Genomic DNA, 23,910 nt, shown 5'->3' with positions numbered 1-23,910 from the left:
AAAATTAGCCAGTAGGCACGGTCAACTAATGAAAGCTACTTTACGCAAGTACGCAAACACAGGAGTAAATGCACTGCCGATGCATTGCAAGCTCAGTATCTCAGTCTTCAAGGTATAATGATACCGCCAGGATAGTAGTTAACATGGAAGAGAAAAATGACTGTAGAACGACACAGATTACGCTAATGTTGTGCTACGGATTGGTTGTGACATTTCAGAACACAGCAACCAGGCTTGTGTAGATAGAAGTGTCTACGTACATGCATAGACAGAAAATACCAGAAATTTTACGCGCCTATAAGACCCAGTGATGTTGAAAGTGACTTCTTATTCTGCGTTCCCACCAAACGGGAATGGAGAGTCTTGTTGCGAATTATTTCAATGTTAAGTCAATGTTAAGACGCGTTTACACGCAACTAGTTACAGGAGATTCTGAGTTATGAAAAAGACCATTGCAAGCTGACAGCGACCGGGTTTTGTGGTGGAAAACTGGCAGTAATACCCCCCCCTTGCGCAGCTGAACCTGAGTGTCCCTGGGACATCAGTGCGGAAGGAGCGCGTCTTCTCAATAGCTGGACATATAGTGAATAAAAAACGCTCTGCTCTGGACCCCGAAAATGTTGATCGACTTGTTTTCCTGTCCAATAAATTTGTAATGGCCTGAGCCTTTTTTTTTAGACATGGAAAATCGATTTTACAATCGATTCAATGAATACCTATGTCTTAAAAATCGAAAATTATTTTTTCACAATAGTGACAGCCCTAGTGCTAGCAACAGTGAGTTACTACTGAAGAGTACTTTGGACAAAACATCTAATCATCACTGACTGCTCAATTCTTTGTAAGAACGAAATTCTGAGGTCTGGAGATTATTGGTAATCCAGTTTGATTTTGCAGAAAAAGTTTGGAATTATCCGGAAGACGCAAAATGTGAGTGAAAGAGACAGCGAGAGATCGCCGAACTGTTTTGTCCATTTCGGCTCTTGTGTAGCAGCGTGAGGAGTTTCGGATGAAGAGTTTTCTCAAACACGAGACTCTTCCTCTGACCCTGTGGAGAAAAAAAAAAACTTTAAAACTCATTTAATTGAAGGAATAGTTAATTCAAGCTGAAAACCAGCTGTGCAGATTCAATGCATTAGAGTACTGCATAGATTATATATTTTTATACACCAACCCCATCAACAAATGTCCTTCAACAAAAAGGCAACTGGTTTTTCAATTGGCTTTTGCATTGCTGCAGAAAATAAGCCCTGTGACTAACAAAAGTTTATGATTCTTACATATATTGCTTATCAGGATAATCGTACATATCTAAAAGTAATTTAAAAGTTAGGCTATACATCAGGGGTGGCCAATGTTGGTCCAGGAGTGCACTTCTGTCAGACATACTCACCCTGACTATTGTGTAGACTTTGGCAGTACGGACAGTCCATGGGATGTTCGTCCCCTGGGCCATGATAGGCCCTACACAGGGGTCTGTCCATTCCAGAAGTGGGTCCCAGAAGCTGAGGCTCAGATTGGGACTGCTGCACTTGCTTCTGCCAAACCACATGTGCCCCACTACAGCACGGCCAGTCGGTCATACCCGAAGAGTCCAAGATTAGAGGTACCGGCAGCAGTGTGGGGGCCATGTCTGGCGGAGGTGTGCAGCAGTAGCTTCCCGCTCCCTGTCCGTAGTGGATGTGAATGCTACAATCATCCTGAAGGTCCAAGTTTTGATGGAAGTGAACAACCGGCGAAGGAGCTTCCAATGGACAGCCGGCTGCTTTCCAACTGGACGTCCATCTTGGGCCTTTGTGGCAACAGGGTGGGGACGGAGAGGTTAAAGGAGGGGAGGGAAGGATCACAGAAGCACCTGAGGTGGAAAGAGGGTCTGGGTCTCTATCCTTAACCCTCCTTGAACTGAGGTCTGTTTTGGGGCAATGGCAAGACTGGTTTTGTCCCTGACACCCGGAGGAGTCTTTGTCTTTAGTTACGGGACAAGACCCACTTGCTGGCGCAGCTGAGGACATGGCCTCTTGATCCCCCTCACGACCTCGGCCAGGCCCTTGACTGAGCTCCCCGTCCTCATAATAGTGGTGTCTATGCCTATGATAGTGAACATGACTGGACACAGCCATCTGTTGCTGCGGCTGCTGTTCTTCCGGGCAGATGGCACTGGCATCACTGATGCTTCCAATCCCAGTTTGGTTCACTACAGAGTCCAGGGAACGAGGCCTTTGTGTGGCCTCCATGCTCCCTCTGCGTGGAGCTTTGCCCGGTCCGCAATAGACAAATGGGTCGTAATCACTACTGAGCGAACTACGAAAAGTAGACCAGCTGCCATAAACACCCTGCAGGCTGATGTCTGTACAGTTCAAAACAGAGTCACTGGACGAGCCATGGCACGATCCCGAGCTGGAATCGCTAGCCGGTCCGTCTGCAAGATAACCGCTCCGCTCGGTATGGTAACTCCCTCCTGAGCAGCTTCCGTCGTCTTGGCGACTGTGCGAGCCTCCCCCACGTGGCAGGTGATGATGAGTTCCATGATTTGCGGATGATGCCACGTGATGCATCCGAGAACCTGAGGCATTCCGCAAAGGTCCTCCGGGGCACCGGTGACACGACCTTCTGGGGGCTGCATAGTGATGCCCCCCAGTCCGACACCCGTGCCCACCTGTCCTATGTGCACGTCCGTGATGGGCATCTGGAGCCGAGTGATATGCACACCTAGCACCCAACGGTCCGCTGGGAATGCAACGGAAAGTCTGTGGACAGAGTGGGGGTGAGTTGCCAAAGTGGCCCAATTGGGGTAAAGGTCCAGATGGGTTACGGGGGTAATGATGGCGCAGGGAAAAGGGAACAGGTTGCCGATGATAAGGGTGTTGGTTGGGATAGTTATGCGGAAGGAGGAAGGCTTGACTGTGCTCTGGTGGAGGGGGTGGTATTCGACTCCTTTGGGGCAGACGGGATGCCTGATCTGAACCTGTTGGAGGGTAGATGGTGAATTTAATTTAAAAACATTGCTACGAAAAATTCCTATTGAATATCAAGAACTAGAATTGCATTGTTCAGGGTATGTTCAGGCTTTGGTTCTGAGCAAATGAAATCCTGCTTCGGTTCTTAACAAACCTATATGTGACCTTCTTTTTTTGAACATCAAAAGACATTCCAAAGAACATTGGGCACCAAACAACACAAGACCCAAATGACAAATAAACATTCTTCAAAATATCTTTTGCGCTCCACACGAGAAAGTAACACAGGTTTGGGCATCTGATTAAACTGGATGTTTTCATATTTGGGAGGCATAAGATAAAGAAAGAAGAGGAATTTCAAAACAGTGCTGCCTCGTAAGCTCTATAATAATATTATAGGAGAAATATATATGTACCCTGAGGCAGTTTACCCATGATGTTGTGCATGCACAGTGGGCAGGTACGATGTTGTAGGAGCCAGGGGTCAACACACTCCTTATGGAATTCATGAGCACAGGAGATGATTCTCAGCTCCTGCCAGAGAGACAGAAAATGTAATATTAAACGTGCCATTGGTGTGCCTCAAAACCAAAGTGGTTCTTTTCCTGTCTTGCGTTTGATGGTTTTTCTAGCTTTTTTCCAAAATCATATAATGCTTTTTCTTTTTATCTCCTACCTGGCCATCCATGAATTCCTCAAGACAGATGGCACAGACCGGGCTGGAATTGGAGCTGCTGTTTGACCCCGGAGCCTCACGAGAACGCTGGGAGCCAGAGCAACCCTGAGAGCTGTATGTGCGCGTTTCCAACCTGCTGATGGCACGCATGGTCTGCTGGTGCACAGAGTCCTGGGAGTTGAGAAAAAAAGATTTTGAGATTTCTACAGTGATTTTAAACATCAAAACAATAAGTTATGATCATAAAGAAGAGGAGAGGAATACAATGATGTAATCAATGGTCATGTTACAGTCAATACTAATGGTAAACATAGACAGCATTGGTATAATGCAGCAGTTGCCAACTTCGTTACTGGAGAGTTTGCTTTAACCTTAATCAAACACAACTCAACAAGTTAATCAAGGTCTAAGGGTTACTAGAAAGCTATAGGCTGTTTTTTTATTTATTTATCAGAGTTGGAGCGAAACTCTACAGGACTAGCTCTTCAGGACCGAAGTTGGCCACCCTTGGTGTTTTCTTACCCAGGTTCTGTTGGACTTGCAGCGGAAGCGTAAAACAAAGATCATGACGATGGCCAACACAACCAGAGCCACAGTCAACAGGATGCCAACGTCATAGTAAGGCTGTGTGCACAACAACAAAGATTGAAACTTGAGTGTCCTGCCATTAGTTTGTCATTAAATCACCAACTAATGGATTGGTATATTGGTATATTATTTTGGCTATTCCAAAATAAACCGGGTATCACCAAGTGACAGCCATTGTAGCGATTTTTTCTGAAAGTGTACCAATGTATGTTGGATTTTGGATGCTAGCATCCCATGCATTTTTTAACTAGCTTAACCAAAAAGAGTCCAGAAGGACCATACTGGTTGACCAGCCGTACCAGTTAATATTTTCAGGTGCATAGTGCAGCTATAACTGTAATCATCCTGTTAAACTAACAGTGCTAAACATATTTCTAATTGATTAGCCCTAAAAATATAGGTTTGTTTAAGTCCCAACCCCATCTCTTACAAAAGCCCTACACTTTCCCTTAATTCTGATTGGGTGATGGGAATGTTGTTCCAGTAAAATCATATATTTTCAGCATGAAGACTGAAACAGTTAAACCTAGAAATTAAAAGACATTTTTTTTAAGTGTTCGATACGTTTACACACCCATTTTGGAGTCTCCATCATGATATCTATGAACACCATGGCTTCTTCGTTCTTATTGACGAGTCCCATCAGTTCTTCTGCATCTGATGACTTCACCAGCACCACTGGACGAGGAAACGAACTTGAATCACGCAGCTGTGTGTGAAAAAACAGACAACAACAAAGTGTCTAACTACTGATATAGAATAGAATATATTTTGAACTACATGATTTAGAAACAAAAACGTTTTTGCCAAGCTACCTTAGTTACTACATTGATTATTAAGATTTAGATAAATTGCATTTATCTGCAACTGTCTTACAAATATAAGATATTTAAAATCTTAAAAAGAAAAATAAATTAAAAAGAAATAAAATAACTTAATAAAATAATATGCTGAATAATAATAAATAAAAATTGAATAAAAAATTAAGATTTTAAATGATTATTAAAACTGATAAGTTTCTTTTATCGGTAACTGTTTTCCAATATAAATAAATAAATAAACAAAATAAAAAATAAAAACAATGAATTAAAATAGCAATAAAAATAAAAACATATTTGCTTGAATGAAAATACTGTGCTGATTTTTCTTATTTTTAGATGCAGAGTTAGTTAAAACTGTGATAAGTTGTTTTTTAAAAAACAAGCAAACAATAAAATAACAAATAAATGCAATAAATAAGTAAATAAATAAAGAACAGAATAACGGAGATTCCATGTTAATTTGTTATAATCTAAAATTATAGAAATGGTTAAATAAGGTATGTTTATTGGCAACTGTCCTAAAAAAACTTTGAAATATAATAATAATACTATCAATTACAATTAATAAAAATTGTAAAAAGGATATCCCATGTTAATTGATTATGATTTTACAAAAGAAAATGTATTATGTTATGGCTAGCGAAGTCAATTATTGTAACACTGACCTCCTGAGCAGCACCGGGATCATCTGTGATGTCAAAGATGACGGCCTGAGCGCCTCTCTGAAGGGCCAGACGAGCCTGAGAGACACAGAGACACAGAGAGAGCGTTAGTTGTGTTGTAGAAATCCCACGAGACAGCAGATGGCAATCCTATCACATATTTGAAGCCGTGGAGTCCTGTCATAATGCAATTCAGCACAGCTTCTGACCCCTGTGTGAGAGAGAGTTTGTGTGCACTTTCAATAACTTCCGACCAAATTCCTAAAACATTTTAAGAGACTATGACACATATAAAGTCAGCAGAGATCCACAAACTGTGAAACATATCCTTTTAAATTCTTCAAGTTTAAGGGAAGATCTGCACCAAAAAACATGCACTACATTTAATTCTTCATGTGCAAAACACTAATCAATCAATCAAATCACTAGTGTAATGCACAATGATTATTGTGACGGATTATTATTAATCAGATCAATCTTTAGTGCAGTTTAGAGAAGAAAAACAGTTCATACACTACAAAAACACTAGTACTTCCTTCCACTGTGTCAGATTCTCCCCGCTTTTGTCAAGATAGATAGATGCACTTTTCTTGTGCGACTGGGAGAGAATTCTGCCCAAACAATGACCAATAACTCACCGTAAGTCTATTTCCTGCCCAACTGCTGAGAGTTCAAAGGTCAAAGTATGAGTTGAAGGAAAGTATACTGCTGCGTTCCAGACAATGACGTGTGTGTGTGTATGTAGTTGTGGTAAAGTGATTGAGCGGTTATAATTAGCAGTGCTCGCAAACTTGCAAAGTCAAACATTGCTATTACTGCAAATTAGACTGAAGGTTAGTGATTTGAGCAAACCCAAACTCTAATTAAACTGATGTGTGTGTGTTATCCTGAAGAGTTTGTGCTCGAGGCGTGAACAATTCCTCAAATAATCCTTCAGCTGGAGCTTCACGTGTCAAATCTTGACTGGTTTTAATCAAGTAAAGGTCAGAATAAGGTCAGTAATATCTCCAGATGAACTCTTACTGGACTGAAGCAGCTCATCTTCACTTGAATCTCCATCAATCATGATTTAGAGTCTCAAACCTGATCCTCAGGATCTTTTGAGGAGCGTTTGTTTCCAGAAGCTTTACTTTGAGTGTTCCTCAGCGGAGGAATGATCTTCACAAGCCTCCAGAACAAATCATCAATCCATGATGTTACAGTAATTAGAGCAATTAAACCGAAGCGCACTGTGAAGCGGTAAACTGTAACTGATGTCACAAGTGTCTTTAAGTTTCCTCCAATAATCACTAGATAAATAAAAGACACTACGGTAAAACTGACTGTAATGCAGGACACAGACTGTGCTGCTGTGTGTTAAAGGGTTTAATAACAGGCCTTATGTCTGCAGACAGCCTCTCCGGAGACAGGAAGTACAATCACAGACCCGTCATTAGCCGGCTAGCTACACACACACACACACACACACACACACACACACACACACACACACAACAAAGAGCTAAAAGTTTTAACCGAGCACGTGCACAGATATGGTCAGTGTTTTTAGTTCTGCTTGGTGTGTGAGAAATCTTAAAATCTTGATGAGAGGGTTCAGAGTGTAATGTGTGTGTGTGTGTGTGTGTGTGTGTGTGTGAGAGAGAGAGAGAGAGAGAGAGAGAGAGAGAGAGTCAGTGCTACCTGTCTGCTTTCAGCCGATTGGCCGGTTGAAACAGGAAGAGGCGGAGCATCAATGAAGGGTGTGCTTGAGGTGGGGTGTATACAATTAATAGCTGATGTGTGTGTGTGTATTTTGGAAGAACAAGAACTGAAAGGATAGAAGAAACCAATATAGTTCAGTATATAAAAAGTAACAATCCTGACAAATAATATTTTTGTGTAAGAGTAAAGGAATAGTTAAGCTAAAACTAAAAATCATGTTGTTTTAAACCTGCATGACTTACTTTCTTCTGTGGAACATAAAAACATGCTTAAAAGTATTTTTCTCATTTTTCCCCCCATAAGTATTTTTTTTTTTTTTACATTTTTGTTCAAGACTTATAAGCTGAGAACCATACCAACCAGCTACGAGGAGAATCACAACATCTAAACAACTGAAAATCAGATTAAAAGTCAAAGATACAAGACTGCGAACTTAACGACTTTAATAAGGTAAAGAACTACAATCCCATGAAGCATTGCGAATGACAATAAAAAAAAACTGATGTTGTTTACATACAGAAACAATATCTTTTACATTTATTGCAAAAATGCATTTATATACAAATATTCACTTGGTTTAGGAATGTAGGGAGAATTCGTAGTGCTTCACGGGAGTTCTTTTGGAGCAATTTGCTTCTGGCCCTTCTCTGATTGGTGGAGATTTCCCTGCAGAATTATGGGTAATGTAGTTTTTAACCAGGAATTCCTCTGTTAAACAATTATTTAAAAAATAAGATGAAATAATGCTAACCCATGTCTTCAACAAAAATATATCGATTAACAAACATGTAAATCAATTCATTTAAACAAACATTAAAGGTGGATGTTGAGATGAAGCTTAGAAATGCACTGAAATCATCATTAGATGTCCCTTCTCATCGTCTCTTTCTTTCCCTTTGCTTAATCACTCAGCGGTTCTTTCGATCGCACTAAACAATCATCCCTCTATCATCTTCATAAATGGATGTTTGTTAATTCAGCTTGATCCCTTGTTCTGAGAGCTGGTGGTTTATTTCCAGCCCGCAGGCGAAGGGAGACAAAACCCTCGGATAGATTCCCTCGGATAACCTCAGATGATTAAAGTAAGCCACACACAAAGAATGAAACTCAGTCATCTACTGTAATAACACCACATTCCTGAAATGATCTACTACAGTAGCCTGACAGTAACGTCTCACTGGCACCCAGACGCTAAATAACAGATCTACTGAAGCCTAATTTGGCATGAATACCTAACCCTAACTAATAAGAAAAAACTAAGAAGAAACAGTTATTTCAACAACAACAACAAAAACAACAACAAAAAGTAGTGTCATGCACAAATTCTGTGAATGTCAATTTACAGTTTTTTACTGTAAATTCAAAAATTACTTTCTTTTTCACTTCCAAAAACTGTATACAGTATTGTACTGTAAAATTACATTAAATGCAATTACAGTTATTCACTGTATATAGTATGGAAACTTACTGATAACCAATTAACAGGTTTTTACTGTAGCATTTTTACAGTCTTTTACTGTTAAAACCACAATCATTATATACAGTGCAGGTAATACTGCATGTTTCAATCGTAACGTGTTCACAGCGGTAAACGGTGCACGTGAGCGTGATCTCTGACAGGTTCAGTAAGATGTGAAGCGTGCGTGAGGAGTTTCCAGTCCGTCCTCGGGCTCCGAGAGGCAGCTTAATTAGCCGCTTCTTCCTGTGCTTTCATTCGCCACATGAAAACATTCCTGTTTTGATCCGTATCCTGTTATTCCATAAGAACCGTGAATCTGATCTACACAAAGTGTTCAAGCACTAGTAACCAGGATCTACATGCTTTCTCACATCTTGAACCGGAGGTATAGAGAGCTGGAAAGGCAGTTGTTACATCGATTATACTGTGGTAGATACATTTGCATAGATGATTTATAATATGTGTCCATGGAGCACTAAACTAGTCTTAAGTCTCCGGGGTATATTTGTAGCAACAGCCAAAAATACATTGTATGGATCAAAATTGATTTTTTTGCCGCCAAAAATCATTAGGATATTAAGTAAAGATCATGTTCCATGAAGATGTTTAGTTAATTTCCTACCGTAAATATATCAAAACTGAATTTCTGATTAATAATATGCATTGCTAAGGACTTTATTTGGACAACTTTAAAGACCATTGATTCCAGATTTTCAAAATAGTCGAATATTGTCCTAACATAACATCAATGGAAAGATTTTTCATTCAGCTTTTAAATTTTCATTTCGAAAAATTTACACTTAGCACTAGTTTTGTGCTCCGTGGTCACATATTTTCTTTTTTATTTCAATTTTTGTTTGTTTGTTTTTGTGTGGCTCATCCAATCAGGATTTCTTTAGATTTTTGTCCCTATAGCTCAGTTGCAATAAAATTACTTTTCTGCGTGTGTTTATAAAATTTGTACTAAAATGACTCATATCATGATGCAAGATTTTGCTGATAAATGGGGGGGGGGGGGGGGGGGGGGCATGTTGACGGGACGCTACAGTTCTCCAAGGGGATTGTGGGAGTTTTTGTGACCAGAGGGGGGAGATGGAAAAAAGAAAAGTCTTTTTCATAGCAAGGTGTGACCTGTACAGTATGTGTGCAGCGACACATGCCTCTGCTTGCAGCTGCCGCAAAAACAACAGAGAGAACAGACTCATGTTCAGGAGAAACCTGCGCTCTGAATGAAGCAGCGTCTCTGGGACTTATCAGAGTCAGTCAGTTCCTCTTTATAAAGACATGTTTCCTTTGAGAAGAGAGAGGCCTAAAACTATCTGGGGATAAAACTGTCTTTAGAAAAACTAAAATCACAAGATATATATATATATATATATATATATATATATATAAACAATTCAGAATTCCCTCAAACACACATAGGTTAGGGGTCATTATATAAATATATATTCATAAAATATATTATATTCTTTATAAATAAATACATATACATATAGTCACTTGCTAATGATGCTAACGACATGCTAGTCACTTGCTAGTCATGCTTGAAACATGCTAGTCACTTGCTAATTATGCTAATGTAATGCTAGTCACTTGCTAATGATGCTAACGACATGCTAGTCACTTGCTAGTCATGCTTGAAACATGCTAGTCACTTGTTAATTATGCTAATGAAATGCTAGTCACTTGCTAATGATGCTAATGACATGCTAGTCACTTGCTAGTCATGCTAGAAACATGCTGGTCACTTGCTAATGTTAGCAACATGCTAGAAACTTAACGCCATGTTAGTTACTTGCTAATCATGCTAGAGACATGCTAGTCACTTGCTAATCGTGCTAATGAAACACTATAATATGGAAGTAACCTTTTTCAATACTTTCTGATCACACTGCAAAAAAATCTTGTTTTCCAGCACAAATCTCTAAATATTCATAAATCAAAATCCATTTACATGCAAACTTAAATGACATCAGATATTAAGCCTTGCTTTCTAAAGACAATCAAGTTAAAAAACAATCAAGTTTATTATTACAACATGTAAATATATTTGCCAGTGAGATGAGAAAAATAATCCACAGTAGTTTTCTGGATGATTTAAGGTGATTTTTCTGATCCCACTCGAAGATTTTATTTTATTATTTCTTCTAATTTTTAGCTCATTTACATGTCCGGCTAGCTAGGAGATCTTTTCATGTTTTGTTTTTTTCATGCAAAATAAATGTTGATTCTAGATATGGCCACCTTTCATTCCTTGCATATGAATTAAGTGCAGTGGAAATGCGTTTATAATTATATGAGACAGTTCAAAATTTGCCGTCTGTAACTTTTTTTTTATGTTGCTGAAAGATGTAGTGTTTGGGTATACACACACACACACACACACACACACACACACACACATATACACACATACAGTATACATATATTGTCTTCTTTATTTTTTTCAATACGAGTCAAATTTTTTATATAATTGTTTTTTTATGTTTCTGAAAGAAGTCTCTTCTGCTCACCAAGGCTGCATTTATTTGATAAACAATCCAATAAAATCAGTATTATTGTGAAATATTAGAATTGAAAAGAGATTAAGTGTAATTTATTTCTGTGATGCTCCGCTGTATTTCCAGCATCATTCCTCCAGTCTTCAGTGTCACATGATCTTCAGAAATCATAACGATTTACTGATTTACTGCTCGAGAAACATTTCTAAATTATTAGCAATGTTGAAAACAGTTGTGCTGCTGAATAGTTTTGTGAAAACACTTTATTTTTCAGGATTCTTTGATTCATAGAAAGAAGAACAGCATTAACTTGAAACAGGACGTCTTTACGGTCGCTGTCATTAGCTAATATTAATATTAGCAGGGCTCTCTCACACTGGAGTCCTGGGCTAAACTTTTAACCCAAAGCACAGCACTTTCCCCATTCATCGCTCCGGCCTGCAGCGATCCCCGTCCTCTGACCCGCTTCCCTCCGGTGTTCCCGAGCACAGGCCCGGGCCGATCCCATCCCAGAGGTATTTCACAGCCAATTAAACAGCAGCTGATCTTCAAACAACACTCGCTGCATCAAAGCAGGAAAAATGAGGACAGTAAAATTTAACAGCGGCGGCGCTGCAAGGCAGAAACACCAGCGCATTCCCCGTGTGTGTGTGTGTGTGAGAGAGAGATACTGAAAAACTCAGGAATCAGGAGACCATTTTGATAGCTGTAATTTAACAGTGATTAAAGAAAATCACTGTAAAAAAAAAAAAAAAAAAGAAAACTTCACAAATATTTATTACAATGGCACGTAACACACTGAATTAAACACAGAATTCTGAAATAATATCTCCTAGTAAAACACACCTCAAACTTTTTTTTTTTAACTTTTTGTGTTCAGTATTAACAGTCAATGACCCAGTAAATCAGAAATCCATCTTTCAAAAGCCTATAATAATACTTTATATATTTAAGAGCTGTGGGGAGGGTTTGTGCTGGTCATATCTGTCAATTAATATATATATATATATATATATATATATGCACCGCCTGATCAAGGACACATTTTATCAAAATACAACTATTGTTACTTAAAATAAATGTCAACTGAAATAAAATAAAATACAAAAAATGTAAACTTGTATGAACCTGTATTTCTGGTATTAAGGCAACATCTTATTTTCATTTTGTTTGAATTTATGTGATGAAATAATTATAAATAAAACGGAAAAAAACTATTATTAGAAATCTAGACAATTTTTTTATTAAATAAATGAAATATATATAAAAAAAATGAAAACCTAAAATAAAATGAATTATAGTAGCTGTAATATTATCTCAATGACACTAAAATAACACTGCAGCTTTAGCAAACTTTTCAAACATTACTTTCAAATATGAATTATGAAGTCAAAACAACAACAGCATTTAAGCTCCGGTCCTTCAATACTGTGCCAGATGTTCATCTTTTGGAGACGGTCTTAATTTGTGACAGGAATGAAAACAAGGCTGTGAGGAACAGAAGATCAGTTCAACAGAAAATCTTTCAAAAGACAAAACCTCCATTAAAGCTGCAGTCAGTAACTTTTGACGCTCTAGCGGTTAATAAACAGAACTGCTTGCGTCTTGCGGAAGAACATCGTAGCCGGAACTACTTCTCTCTGTTTATGTCTATGAAGAATCACAAAGGTACTGGGTTACTCCGCCGCGGTACCCCCGAAGCAATCTAAAATAGTCCGAATATAAACACTTATTATAGGTGCACCCTAGTGATTCAGGACAAGCTAAAAACACGGTTTGGAAAATGCATTCATGGTGTACTCACTTATTATGTTCATTTTTCTACATTTTGAACACAAACAAAGTCACGGACCGCAGCTCTGATTGGTTGTTTCTTACGGGAGCGATGGAGTTTCTGCAAATGGCAATAGGACACTGGGAGGAGCCAGAGGAGCTTGATTTATTCACAGATTATCTGTCTCATATTCTACTGTCAGGACATAATGACAGGTTTAATAAATATGTAAAAAATATTTTTTTACAAAAGTTCCCTACTGCAGCTTTAAAGAGATCTGAAAGTTGTGAGTTGTGAAAATGACATGATGTAGGATCTTGATCTGATGACTGAGCTCAGAGACAGTGTCCATGGCGATGGTGACATCTTCACATTAGATTCATCCAATCAGAACAGCAGAACCGAAGCACCTCTCACACAGTGACATGCAGGTAATGTTTGATTCAAGCTTCAACCACTAGAGGGCCAACCACTACACAGCAGCACCAGGATCCTGGAGTTATATTTAGAGCGGCATTCCACACACACACACACACACACACACACACACACATTGCTGATCATCTGACATGTGGAGAAATGAGCGCACCTTCAAGAATGAGACGAGACACAAACATTTTGCATTCCTAGTTTCCAAAAGCAGGCTCCACACACACACACACACACACACGCACACACAGACACACACACACACACACACACACACTAAATCTGAATATTGACACTATTGTCTTCTTTACTGCTAAAAACCTAATTTTGCAGCATTAATTACTGTTATTTTATATCATTAAAACGGTTATAAAACATTCTATATTGAATAAAGCGCTATTGACTGTTGAGTTGATCTTCCTTCAGAATACAGATTTTACATGGGAACTCATAAACAAACTTTTTTTTTATAATATATGTTTTTAAAGAAAAATAATAATGTATTTTTAAATGCATATTTAATTGTATTGCTATTTGTTGTACTGAATTTAATTTATGTGTGTGTGTATGCAAGTAAATCATGAAAGTGTTTTTAATTTTTAGGTGAAGTTTCCATTAAAGAGTGGACTATGTTGATTTGAATACAAAGTAATTATATTACAGTAATGCAGAATATAATACAAATTATTTAGAATAATTAAAATAATAAAAAACATATTGATGTATCAAAATAATGAGAATTTGGCTATGATATAATACTAAAAAAATACATGTCAATGCAGTCTGATATATGCCTATTTTCTTCATGCAAAATATATATTTTGCAGTGAAATATGACTTTTTTTAAATTATATTTTTAAATGTAAGAAAATAGAATATTTGTACAATAAAATTTTACTAATTATTAACAGATAACAATAAGAAATATTTATTGAGCAGCGCATCAGCTGAAAATTAATTAATCAATCTTATAACAATGTAACATTTTTACAGAAATTTAAACTTTTTTAATAAATAATTAAAAAAATAATAAAATAAAAAAAATCTTTAATTTTGTATTTTAAATAATATTATACATTTTTCTCTCATTTATTTAACTTTTGTATTATTTTTATTAACCATTTATTAATAAAATATATATATATATATAAAAAATAGTTTAGCTTCTACCAATCATTATTTAAGGATAACACACACACACACACACACACAGCTGCAAAAAGAGAAGATGTAGGCTCTTGTGTTCTCATCCCTGTGAGAAGAACCTGTTCCAATGGGAACATCCCAGAAAGTGTGTGTCACAGTAACAACAAGAGAAGAGTTATCGCCCCGCCGGGTGAGCTTGAGCTTCAAACACAACAGATGCAGCGCTGGAATCCACAACAACTGTGTGAGCCGTTGCCCAGCGACAAATGGGCCAAAACACACACACACACACACACACACACACACTCGCTCAATCATTCACATAGACATGTATGAGTGAAAGAGAGCAGCATGGGGCAACACACACACACACACACACAGCTAACACACCCTGTCAGCCACTATATAAAAGACAGACACGCCCACTTCCTGTGCAGCGTATGAATGCATTCCACCTCCAATCAGACTCTCTCTCTCTCTCTCTCTGATGATGATGATGATGAGGGCCGTCCTGCACACACAGCTGCCCATTCTTCTCTCTTTATCACACACACATGATAACATCAGCCCCTAAAACAACACTGGAGAGAGAGAGACAGCAGCACACACCCGGGGGAACGCTTCTCTTTAGTTTATAGTCCATGTCTGACTCGGAGCGGGAACGCAAGGACGAGAGTCAGATATTACAGGCTTTATCACGTTTAAAGGATCTTGATTTCATGTCGTTCAAATAATAAAGGGATGTGAAACTCCGATTCATTTATTTTCATATTTGAGAAGAGGTTATTATAGTTAACTAAAACAATAAAAAACTAATTTGAAAATGGAAACAAAAATATTAACTGGAGTAAAATCAAGAATATAACACACACACACAAACTTAAATGTGTTTCATATTTTCATTCAGTTTATCTTGATGTACTAAAATACACTAAAGCTGAAAATTAAAATGAATAAAAACTATGTTGACATATAAAAAAAAAACTAATATAAATGACAAAACACAACAAACTAAATCATAAAAACTAAAGTAAAAAGTAAAACAATTAATTTTAAATATGAATAATGACACTAATATATATATATATATATATATATATATATATATATATATATATATATATATATATATATATATATATATATATATATATACACAATATATATATAATATTAAAGATTTTGTAAGGTTGGAATGTTTATTTATTTATTTATTTTTAAAAGAAGTCTCTTCTGCTCAGTAAAAATGGTAAAAATATGAAATATTATTAAAGTGTAAAACAGCAGTTTTCTGTGTGAATCTGTGTTAAAGTGTAATTTATTTCTGTGATGCTCCGCTGTATTTTCAGCATCATTCCTCCAGTCTTCAGTGTCACATGATCTTCAGAAATCATGAAAATATGATGATTTGCTGCTCAGGAAACATTTAAGAACAATCATATAAACCATACACACACACACACACACACATGAATTCTGCACTTTCTGAGAGAGAGAGAGAAGCAGCTCATTTCCTGTCCTGTAATAGAGGATGCACCCATCACGCTTCACACAAACACCCCATCTCTTTCTCTTTAAAGTCACAGTTAAGTGTTTGAAAGAGAACGTATACACGTCCTAGAGCAGCTGAAATATGAATATGACCCTGTGCAGTCCCTGAAATGACAAAACACATCTGACAGATGGAGAAACACACAACTCATGCAGGACAAACGACAAACTCTTTTCTGTTTGGATGAAGCTTCAAAGCTGCTAAAGGAACTTAAAGCATGTAAAGCAGAACAAGCCAAGAATGCACTGGAAGAAAAAGAACTTCCTGGATCCCCAACGCTGGAACGAACTTAAACACAACGCTGCGTTCACACGGTTCATGTGACGCAGAGAAAAACCTTTTCAGATCAGACACAATTAAAAGTATTTTTATCAAAACATGTTAAAAAACACCTTTTAAAACGGTAAAGAAAAAAATTGTATAATGCATACTTTTACACAAACATATAATAATAATAATATGAATAACGTTTTTTTAAAAACATGAATGCATGGCAATTTGGCAGAAATTGTTCATAATGAAACTTAAATAAATAAATACTCAATATAGGACTTATTTTGGCAAATATTTCCTTTGTGGTGAAATATGACCCAGACATGTTTTAATGACATCTATTTTTAAAAATAAAAATAATAATAACAATAATAATAATATTAGCCTTGAAATAGCACATATTACAAATCCTGAACAAGTTTAAATGACACCCGCCTTTTTTTTTTTATATATATAATATTTTTTAAGTTTAGTTATATAATAAAAATAATAACAATTATAATAATATTAGCCTTGAAATAGTACATATTAAAAATCCCGAACAAGTTTTATGACACCTGCCTTTTTTTTATATTTTTGAAGTTTAGTTATATAATAAAAATAATAACAACAATAATAATAATAATAATAATAATAGCCTTGAAATGGTACATTTAGCGAATCCCGAACAAGCTTTTGACAACCGCCTTTTTTTTTATTAACAAAAATATTTTTGAAGTTTAGTTATATAATAAAAATAATATCAATAATAATAATAATAATAATAATAATAATAGCCTTGAAGTAGAACATATTACGAATCCCGAACAAGTTTTTGACAACCGCCTTTTTTTATGAAAAAAATATTTTTGAAGTTTAGTTATATAATAATAATAATAATAATAAAAAAAAAAATAATAATAATAATAATAATAACAGCCTTGAAATAGTACATATTACGAATCCCGAACAAGTTTTTGACAACCGCCTTTTTTTATTAACAAAAATATTTTTGAAGTTTAGTTTTAATAAAAAATACTTAATTGCAATATTATACATATATAGAGAGATTTTATAACTTCTAAAATAGTAAGTTTTGAAATGTTGCATCCATATAATGCATCCAGTTCCACAGTATTCAGTGTGTGACATATATTGTGCACTGCATCAATCCCTAACCATGTCTGGATGTGAGTGTGATGGTGTACGGAGCGTTTTCACTGTATGCCCATGTCAAAGAACACAAAGAAAGATGGAGTGAGAAACTAAGGCAGTAAAAGAGAAACACAGTCAAAGTGACAGATTTACACGTGTGTGTTTGAGGATTTCCCTCTTTAACACACTTCCTGAGCCCCGCGGGTCACGCATGCACACACACACACACACACACACACACACACACACACACACATCAGAGCCCAACCCCATCACTATAATTTTTATAGCTTTCATTCTAAGAATCGATTCAGAGAATTTACTTCAATTTTTGCAAGCTACTTTTTAAAAAAAGCTTTCTAATTGAATTAAGCAATTGAAGTGTTAATAAAAAACACAAAAACAATATGTAAACGATATTTAAATTAATATTAATATATAAATGAAAATGCTGGAAAACACTAGATGCATAAACAGTATTTAATTGAATAAATTAGTAATATATTAAAATAACATGACACTAATATAAATTTTAATGATTAACATATCAAAATAATCTATTGCTATGTTTTATATAATACTAAAAAACTACAATTACAGTGTAAACTAAGTGTATTTAAATTAATTTAATTAATATATTAAAATAATCTAATGCTAATATAAATTAAAAAGCTATAAAACAAAACCAAGATAATTAACAGTATTTAAATTAATAAAAAATGTTATTAATATTAAAATAATTGACCTCTAATATAAGTATAAAAATAAATAAATAAAGATGTAAACTAAAAGAGAAATTAAATGACTATTAATACTATATTAATTTAACCACAAATGCAAACTAAAATGCAATAAAACAAAAGCTAAATAAATACATAAAATTAACTTGTAAAATAAGAGTATTAAATTAATATTAATTATAATTATTATATCAAAATAATCTAACTATAAATTACGAAATTGAGAGATAGAAACTAAGAGCATTTAATATCATTAATACGTTATTATTAATAATAAAATAGTTGAACTCTAATGTAAACAAAAAACACAAAATTTTGAACTAAAAGAGTAATTAAATGACTAAATTATTAGTACTATATTAATCATCAAACTCTAATGTAAATTAAAATGCAATAAAACAAAAAAAAATTTTTTAATGCTTTTAATTTTCTAAACTATTTTAAAATCATATGAAAAGCAAAAACATCTTGGTCTATATGGGTCATTTGGACTTTTATGAGACTTTTTTTATGTTGCGTTTTTTTTTGTTGTCCTTTTTGGAGCTTGACAGTCCGTGCTCGCTTTATAGAGGAAAAAGCAGCATGCACATTCTGTGAAAGCTTTCTCCAGCTCTCTCTCTCACACTCTCCATCTGGTTTCTAAAGCAGAGGATTAGATGTGGAGCAGAGGAGTGTTTGATTGAGAAGCGGGCAGCATGTCGAGGCACGGCTCCTGTCTCTTCCTGTTCGCTCTGACTCACGTTCCCAGCCAAACACTCGCTCCTTTCATTCGGCATGAAAACAGCGCTTTGCGGATTAAGCATTGAGCAAATATAAAGTCAGCAGCTCTTTTGGGAGCGTTCGTAATCACAATGAGCTGCAATCCCAGGCTTTTGCCTTTGATGGTTTGGCGAGGACCTTCAGCCCGAGACGCAGGGGATGTTTGGATTGTGTGGGAGACTATGAGCAGTTTTGGGTAAATATTTGGAGCTCCTTTCATACCGCTGGACTAGTCCAGACCGGGACACTTTATGAAAGGGATGTACTTTATCCACGTTACGAGCGTGAAGTCTCTCGTTCTATCTGGTGTTGACCAAACAGCACTTAAACTGAACTATAAAGCCTGTGACGGAAATCAGCATCTGGTCGGAAACTGCTGTTAAAGTCTGGGAACATTTGCATTGGATTGATCTGGGATGCAAATATAGGAACGAGAGTTCAACACTGCAGAGCTATTTTTCCCAACACTAAAACCTTAAAAAACATAACTGATAGAAAGTAAAATATAAAAAAGTTAACTATTAAATAAATGAAATAAGACTGCTGCACTGTTGGGAAACACGATATGATGTAAACAGTGAGATGACTAAACATCCACAACCATCAGACAACCAAAAGCCCTAATTTGAGCCTGGTCTTCAGGGTATTTATACTGCTGGCTTACTGAGAGCCCATCCAGAACCACTGGAATACAACGCTTTGTTTTCTTAAGAGTCCTTCAGATGTTCACTAAACAAAGTTGGATCCGCAGCAGTAATCCATCCAGGCCAACGTCGCTACCAAGGAAAGACATAAATAGGCGCTAAAAGCGGAGAATGGAAGCAGGACTGTGTGCGGTTTCCTCAGACGGGTTATTAACTCTGATTAACTTGTTGAGACTGTCTGCTTGTGTGTGATTGGTACAGATGGCATGACGTTCACAAGCAGAACCATATTAAACTCAGAAAATCCCTTCAGCTCTGATCTGAGCCATCAGCTGCCTACCTAGACAACATTTATCAGCATCACTGGAGAACTCACAAACCTTCACTGAGTCAAAATGACAGGCAACGTCACATGAATCTGCAATGGATAAGCAGAGGGAAATGTCCATTTAAATAGATTTAATTCAGTACTGAAAGTTTTAATAGAAAAGAGATTTAGTTATAAAAAACAGCAAACATCAGGTCTAGACAAACAGGACAAAAAAACCCAGCAAATTTAAATGGAAAAAGTTAAAAAAAAATTTCAATTGAATTGGGATAAAATAGATGGATTGATGACCACCAACAGACAGACAGACAGACAGATAGATAAACGACAGACAGAGACAGATAAAAGACACACAGACAGATAAACAGATAGACAGATAGAGAGATAAACAACAGACAGACAGACAGACAAATAGATAAACAACAGACAGACAAATAGATAAACAACAGACAGACAGACAGACAAATAGATAAACAACAGACAGACAAATAGATAAACAACAGACAGACAGACAGACAGACAGACAAACAACAGACAGACAGACAGACAGATAAACAACAGACAGACAGAAAGACAGACAGATAAACAGATACACAGACAGATAGATAAACAACAGACAGACAGATCGATAAATGACCAACAGACAGAGAGACAGACAGACAGACAGAGAGATAAACAACAGACAGACAGACAACAGACAGACAGACAGACAAATAGATAAACAACAGACAGACAGACAACAGACAGACAGAGAGAGAGACAGACAGACAGATAAACAACAGACAGACAGACAGATAGACAGATAAACAACAGACAGACAGACAGACAGACAGACAACAGACAGACAAATAGATAAACAACAGACAGACAGACAACAGACAGACAGACAGACAAATAGATAAACAACAGACAGACAGACAACAGACAGACAGACAGACAAATAGATAAACAACAGACAGACAGACAGACAGATAAACAACAGACAGACAGACAGACAAATAGATAAACAACAGACAGACAGACAGACAGATAAACAACAGACAGACAGACAGACAGATAAACAACAGACAGACAGACAGACAGACAAACAACAGACAGACAGACAGACAGACAGACAGATAAACAACAGACAGACAGACAGACAGACAGACAGATAAACAACAGACAGACAGACAGACAGACAAATAGATAAACAACAGACAGACAGACAGACAGATAAACAACAGACAGACAGACAGACAGACAAATAGATAAACAACAGACAGACAGACAGACAGACAAACAACAGACAGACAGACAGACAGACAGACAGATAAACAACAGACAGACAGACAGACAGACAAACAACAGACAGACAGACAGACAGACAGACAGATAAACAACAGACAGACAGACAAATAGATAAACAACAGGCAGACAGAAAGCCAGATAGATAAACCACAGACAGACAGACAGATTTAATGCATCCTCACTGAATAAGATTTCTTTCAAAACCTAAATTCTACCGCGTGTTCTGGCCAACCGAATTCAAATTCACACTGAAAAGGAGCCGACTCTTCAACTGTGAATTCTGCAGGAGCAGCGCAGTCGAGTTTGGAACAGACAGTTTGAGGTTTTCAGTATGTGACAGAAGCATCTGCCATCTCTCACGTCCAGCGCCAGAGTCCTGAGGAAACGGCCCAAAGCTCAGAGCCTCCTGCTGGTGTGTCCTGCACCTCCTGCACTTTCACAGACTCCCTCACACTGTGACCTGCTAATATTAGCTGTGCCACGAGTGCATGAGGCTCTGAGGAGGCCAGCAATCTGCCTCTCTCTCTGAAACTCTGTCTCACATCTCATACTCCTACATTCACAACACAAGCTCCATCCAGACAACTTACACAGGAAGACTACAAGTGTATCCTACACTGCAAGGGGAGAGTTGGAAATACTTGCAATTACAAACAAAATCTTGTTCAAAATTAAAACATCACAACCATAAGCTCATTAACTATTGGAAAGCATTTTTGTTAACTAAAATAAAGTTAAAATAAAATAAACAGAGGAAAAACTTTCAGTTAATTATTTTTTTTAAATCAATCAGTAAAAATTTGAAATGTTGCTTACGCAAGTAAATGAAGTAAAATATTTTAAATTGAAGAATTAAAATTGCTAAAACTAAAATTAGTATACATTAAAATGAAACAGAAATAAAAATAATAATAAAAAAAGAAAATAAAATAAAAAAGTACAACTAAGATGAATATAAAAAGAAAAATATAAAAATAAATGCTAATATATTATTAATAAATACTATAATAGTATATAAATTATATTAAGTTGCAAAGACATCTTGTTGAAAATTATAATGTCATAATCATAAGCTCATTAACATCGGTGTTGTTATTGTCAGCTAATTTTAAAACTATTAATTTTTTTCATTGAATTAAATTGAAAAAGCTAAAATAAAAATTAATTAGATGAAAAACTTGTACTTGAGTTTAAATGAAAAATAAGATGTTGCTTTGGCAACTAAATGAAAAATAAGTTTAACTTGAAGTAATAAAATTACTAAAACTAAATCAGATATAAATTAAAGCTAAATAGAAATATATAAAGAACTATCAAAAATAACAAAATCATATAAAAAAAATTACCAAAACCTAACCACCAATGAAATTAAAAGTTAAAACATGAGAACAAATGCTTACAATCCTACAATATTACTATAATACAAAGCTGTAAAAACATTGACATCATAATAAGCTGATTATCATCAGTGTTGTAACTGTTAGCTAAAATTAGACTATTAAAATCATTTTCATTAACTGCAATAAAAAAATTAAAAAAAAGATCAAAAACTTGCAAAAAATACTAAAACTGAATAAGAAAAACTAATAAAAATATTAAGAGCACATAAAATTACAAACTAAAATTACAAAACTAAAATATTAAATTATAAAAAAAAAATACAAATATTAATGAATATTATAATAGTACATACAGTAACACTAAAATAACACCGGTTGACAAGTAGCTCCCACATTTAAATATTAAATGAAAGCAACTTGCTGACCTGCAGCCAATCACAGCAGAGCTCATTTACATATTCAAAACAAGACTCAAACAGCACGTTTCATTCAAGGGGCAGAAAATGTTTAAGAAGACAAGATTATGAGTGTTTCTGGTGCAGAAAACCTGGACAAACATTATGAGAGATCTTCAATAAATCCCAGAGTGCTTGTGTGTGTGTGAGTTTCCCCATCAGTCTTACTTTATCCAGCAGCGGCTGGCACTGTGGCACTTTGCTCTCTGGACTCTCGAGTTTGACGATGCTGATGAAGATGGTCTCCTGGCGGTCATCTTCGCTGGTGTTACACAGAGACAGCGGGTGAGACTGCGGAGAGAGAGAGAGAGAGAGAGATTCAGATGTAAAACCACAGCATCTGCTTTCCCCACTGTTTCCTGGATATTTATTTCTGTTTTCAGTCTTGTCAGAGTACGATGGCATGCTTTTAGAAATGTAAACTCATTCAATGTACAAGCACTCAACAAGTATGATAATGTACACTCTGCTCCACGTGACTGACAAATCAAATGAAGTCACTCTTCTTCTATCTGCATCAGCTTCATATTCAAATGACACACGTGCATGAGTTCATGAAGCTGGACCGTCAGCGTGCAACGGCTCTTTGATGCTGAAGAGGCAACTTCCTGTTCCTACGCATGTGGGCCAACATTTGACTAATAATTCACTTATCACTGAAAACCAAGAGAGATAAAA

The 23,910-nt window shown here is 36.1% G+C and overlaps 1 protein-coding gene across 1 annotated transcript; it reads right to left on the bottom strand.

Annotated features, from left to right (window-relative positions):
* Window positions 1–693: 693 nt before the first annotated feature.
* LOC113087072 (E3 ubiquitin-protein ligase RNF43-like) lies at window positions 694–23,778 on the bottom strand (the record flags this gene model as incomplete). Its single annotated transcript, XM_026255544.1, has 9 exons — window positions 694–1,048; window positions 1,394–2,965; window positions 3,374–3,491; window positions 3,634–3,804; window positions 4,156–4,257; window positions 4,796–4,930; window positions 5,708–5,782; window positions 23,401–23,523; window positions 23,680–23,778. Coding segments are annotated over 9 exons (2,421 nt in total), but the record flags the coding sequence as incomplete, so codon positions are not given.
* Window positions 23,779–23,910: the final 132 nt, after the last annotated feature.

This window comes from Carassius auratus, chromosome 5 (assembly GCF_003368295.1).
Source record: "Carassius auratus strain Wakin chromosome 5, ASM336829v1, whole genome shotgun sequence".
NCBI classification, from domain to species: Eukaryota; Metazoa; Chordata; class Actinopteri; order Cypriniformes; family Cyprinidae; genus Carassius; species Carassius auratus.
The sequence above is the reverse complement of the archived record's forward strand: the minus strand, read 5'-3'. Positions and strand labels throughout refer to the sequence as shown.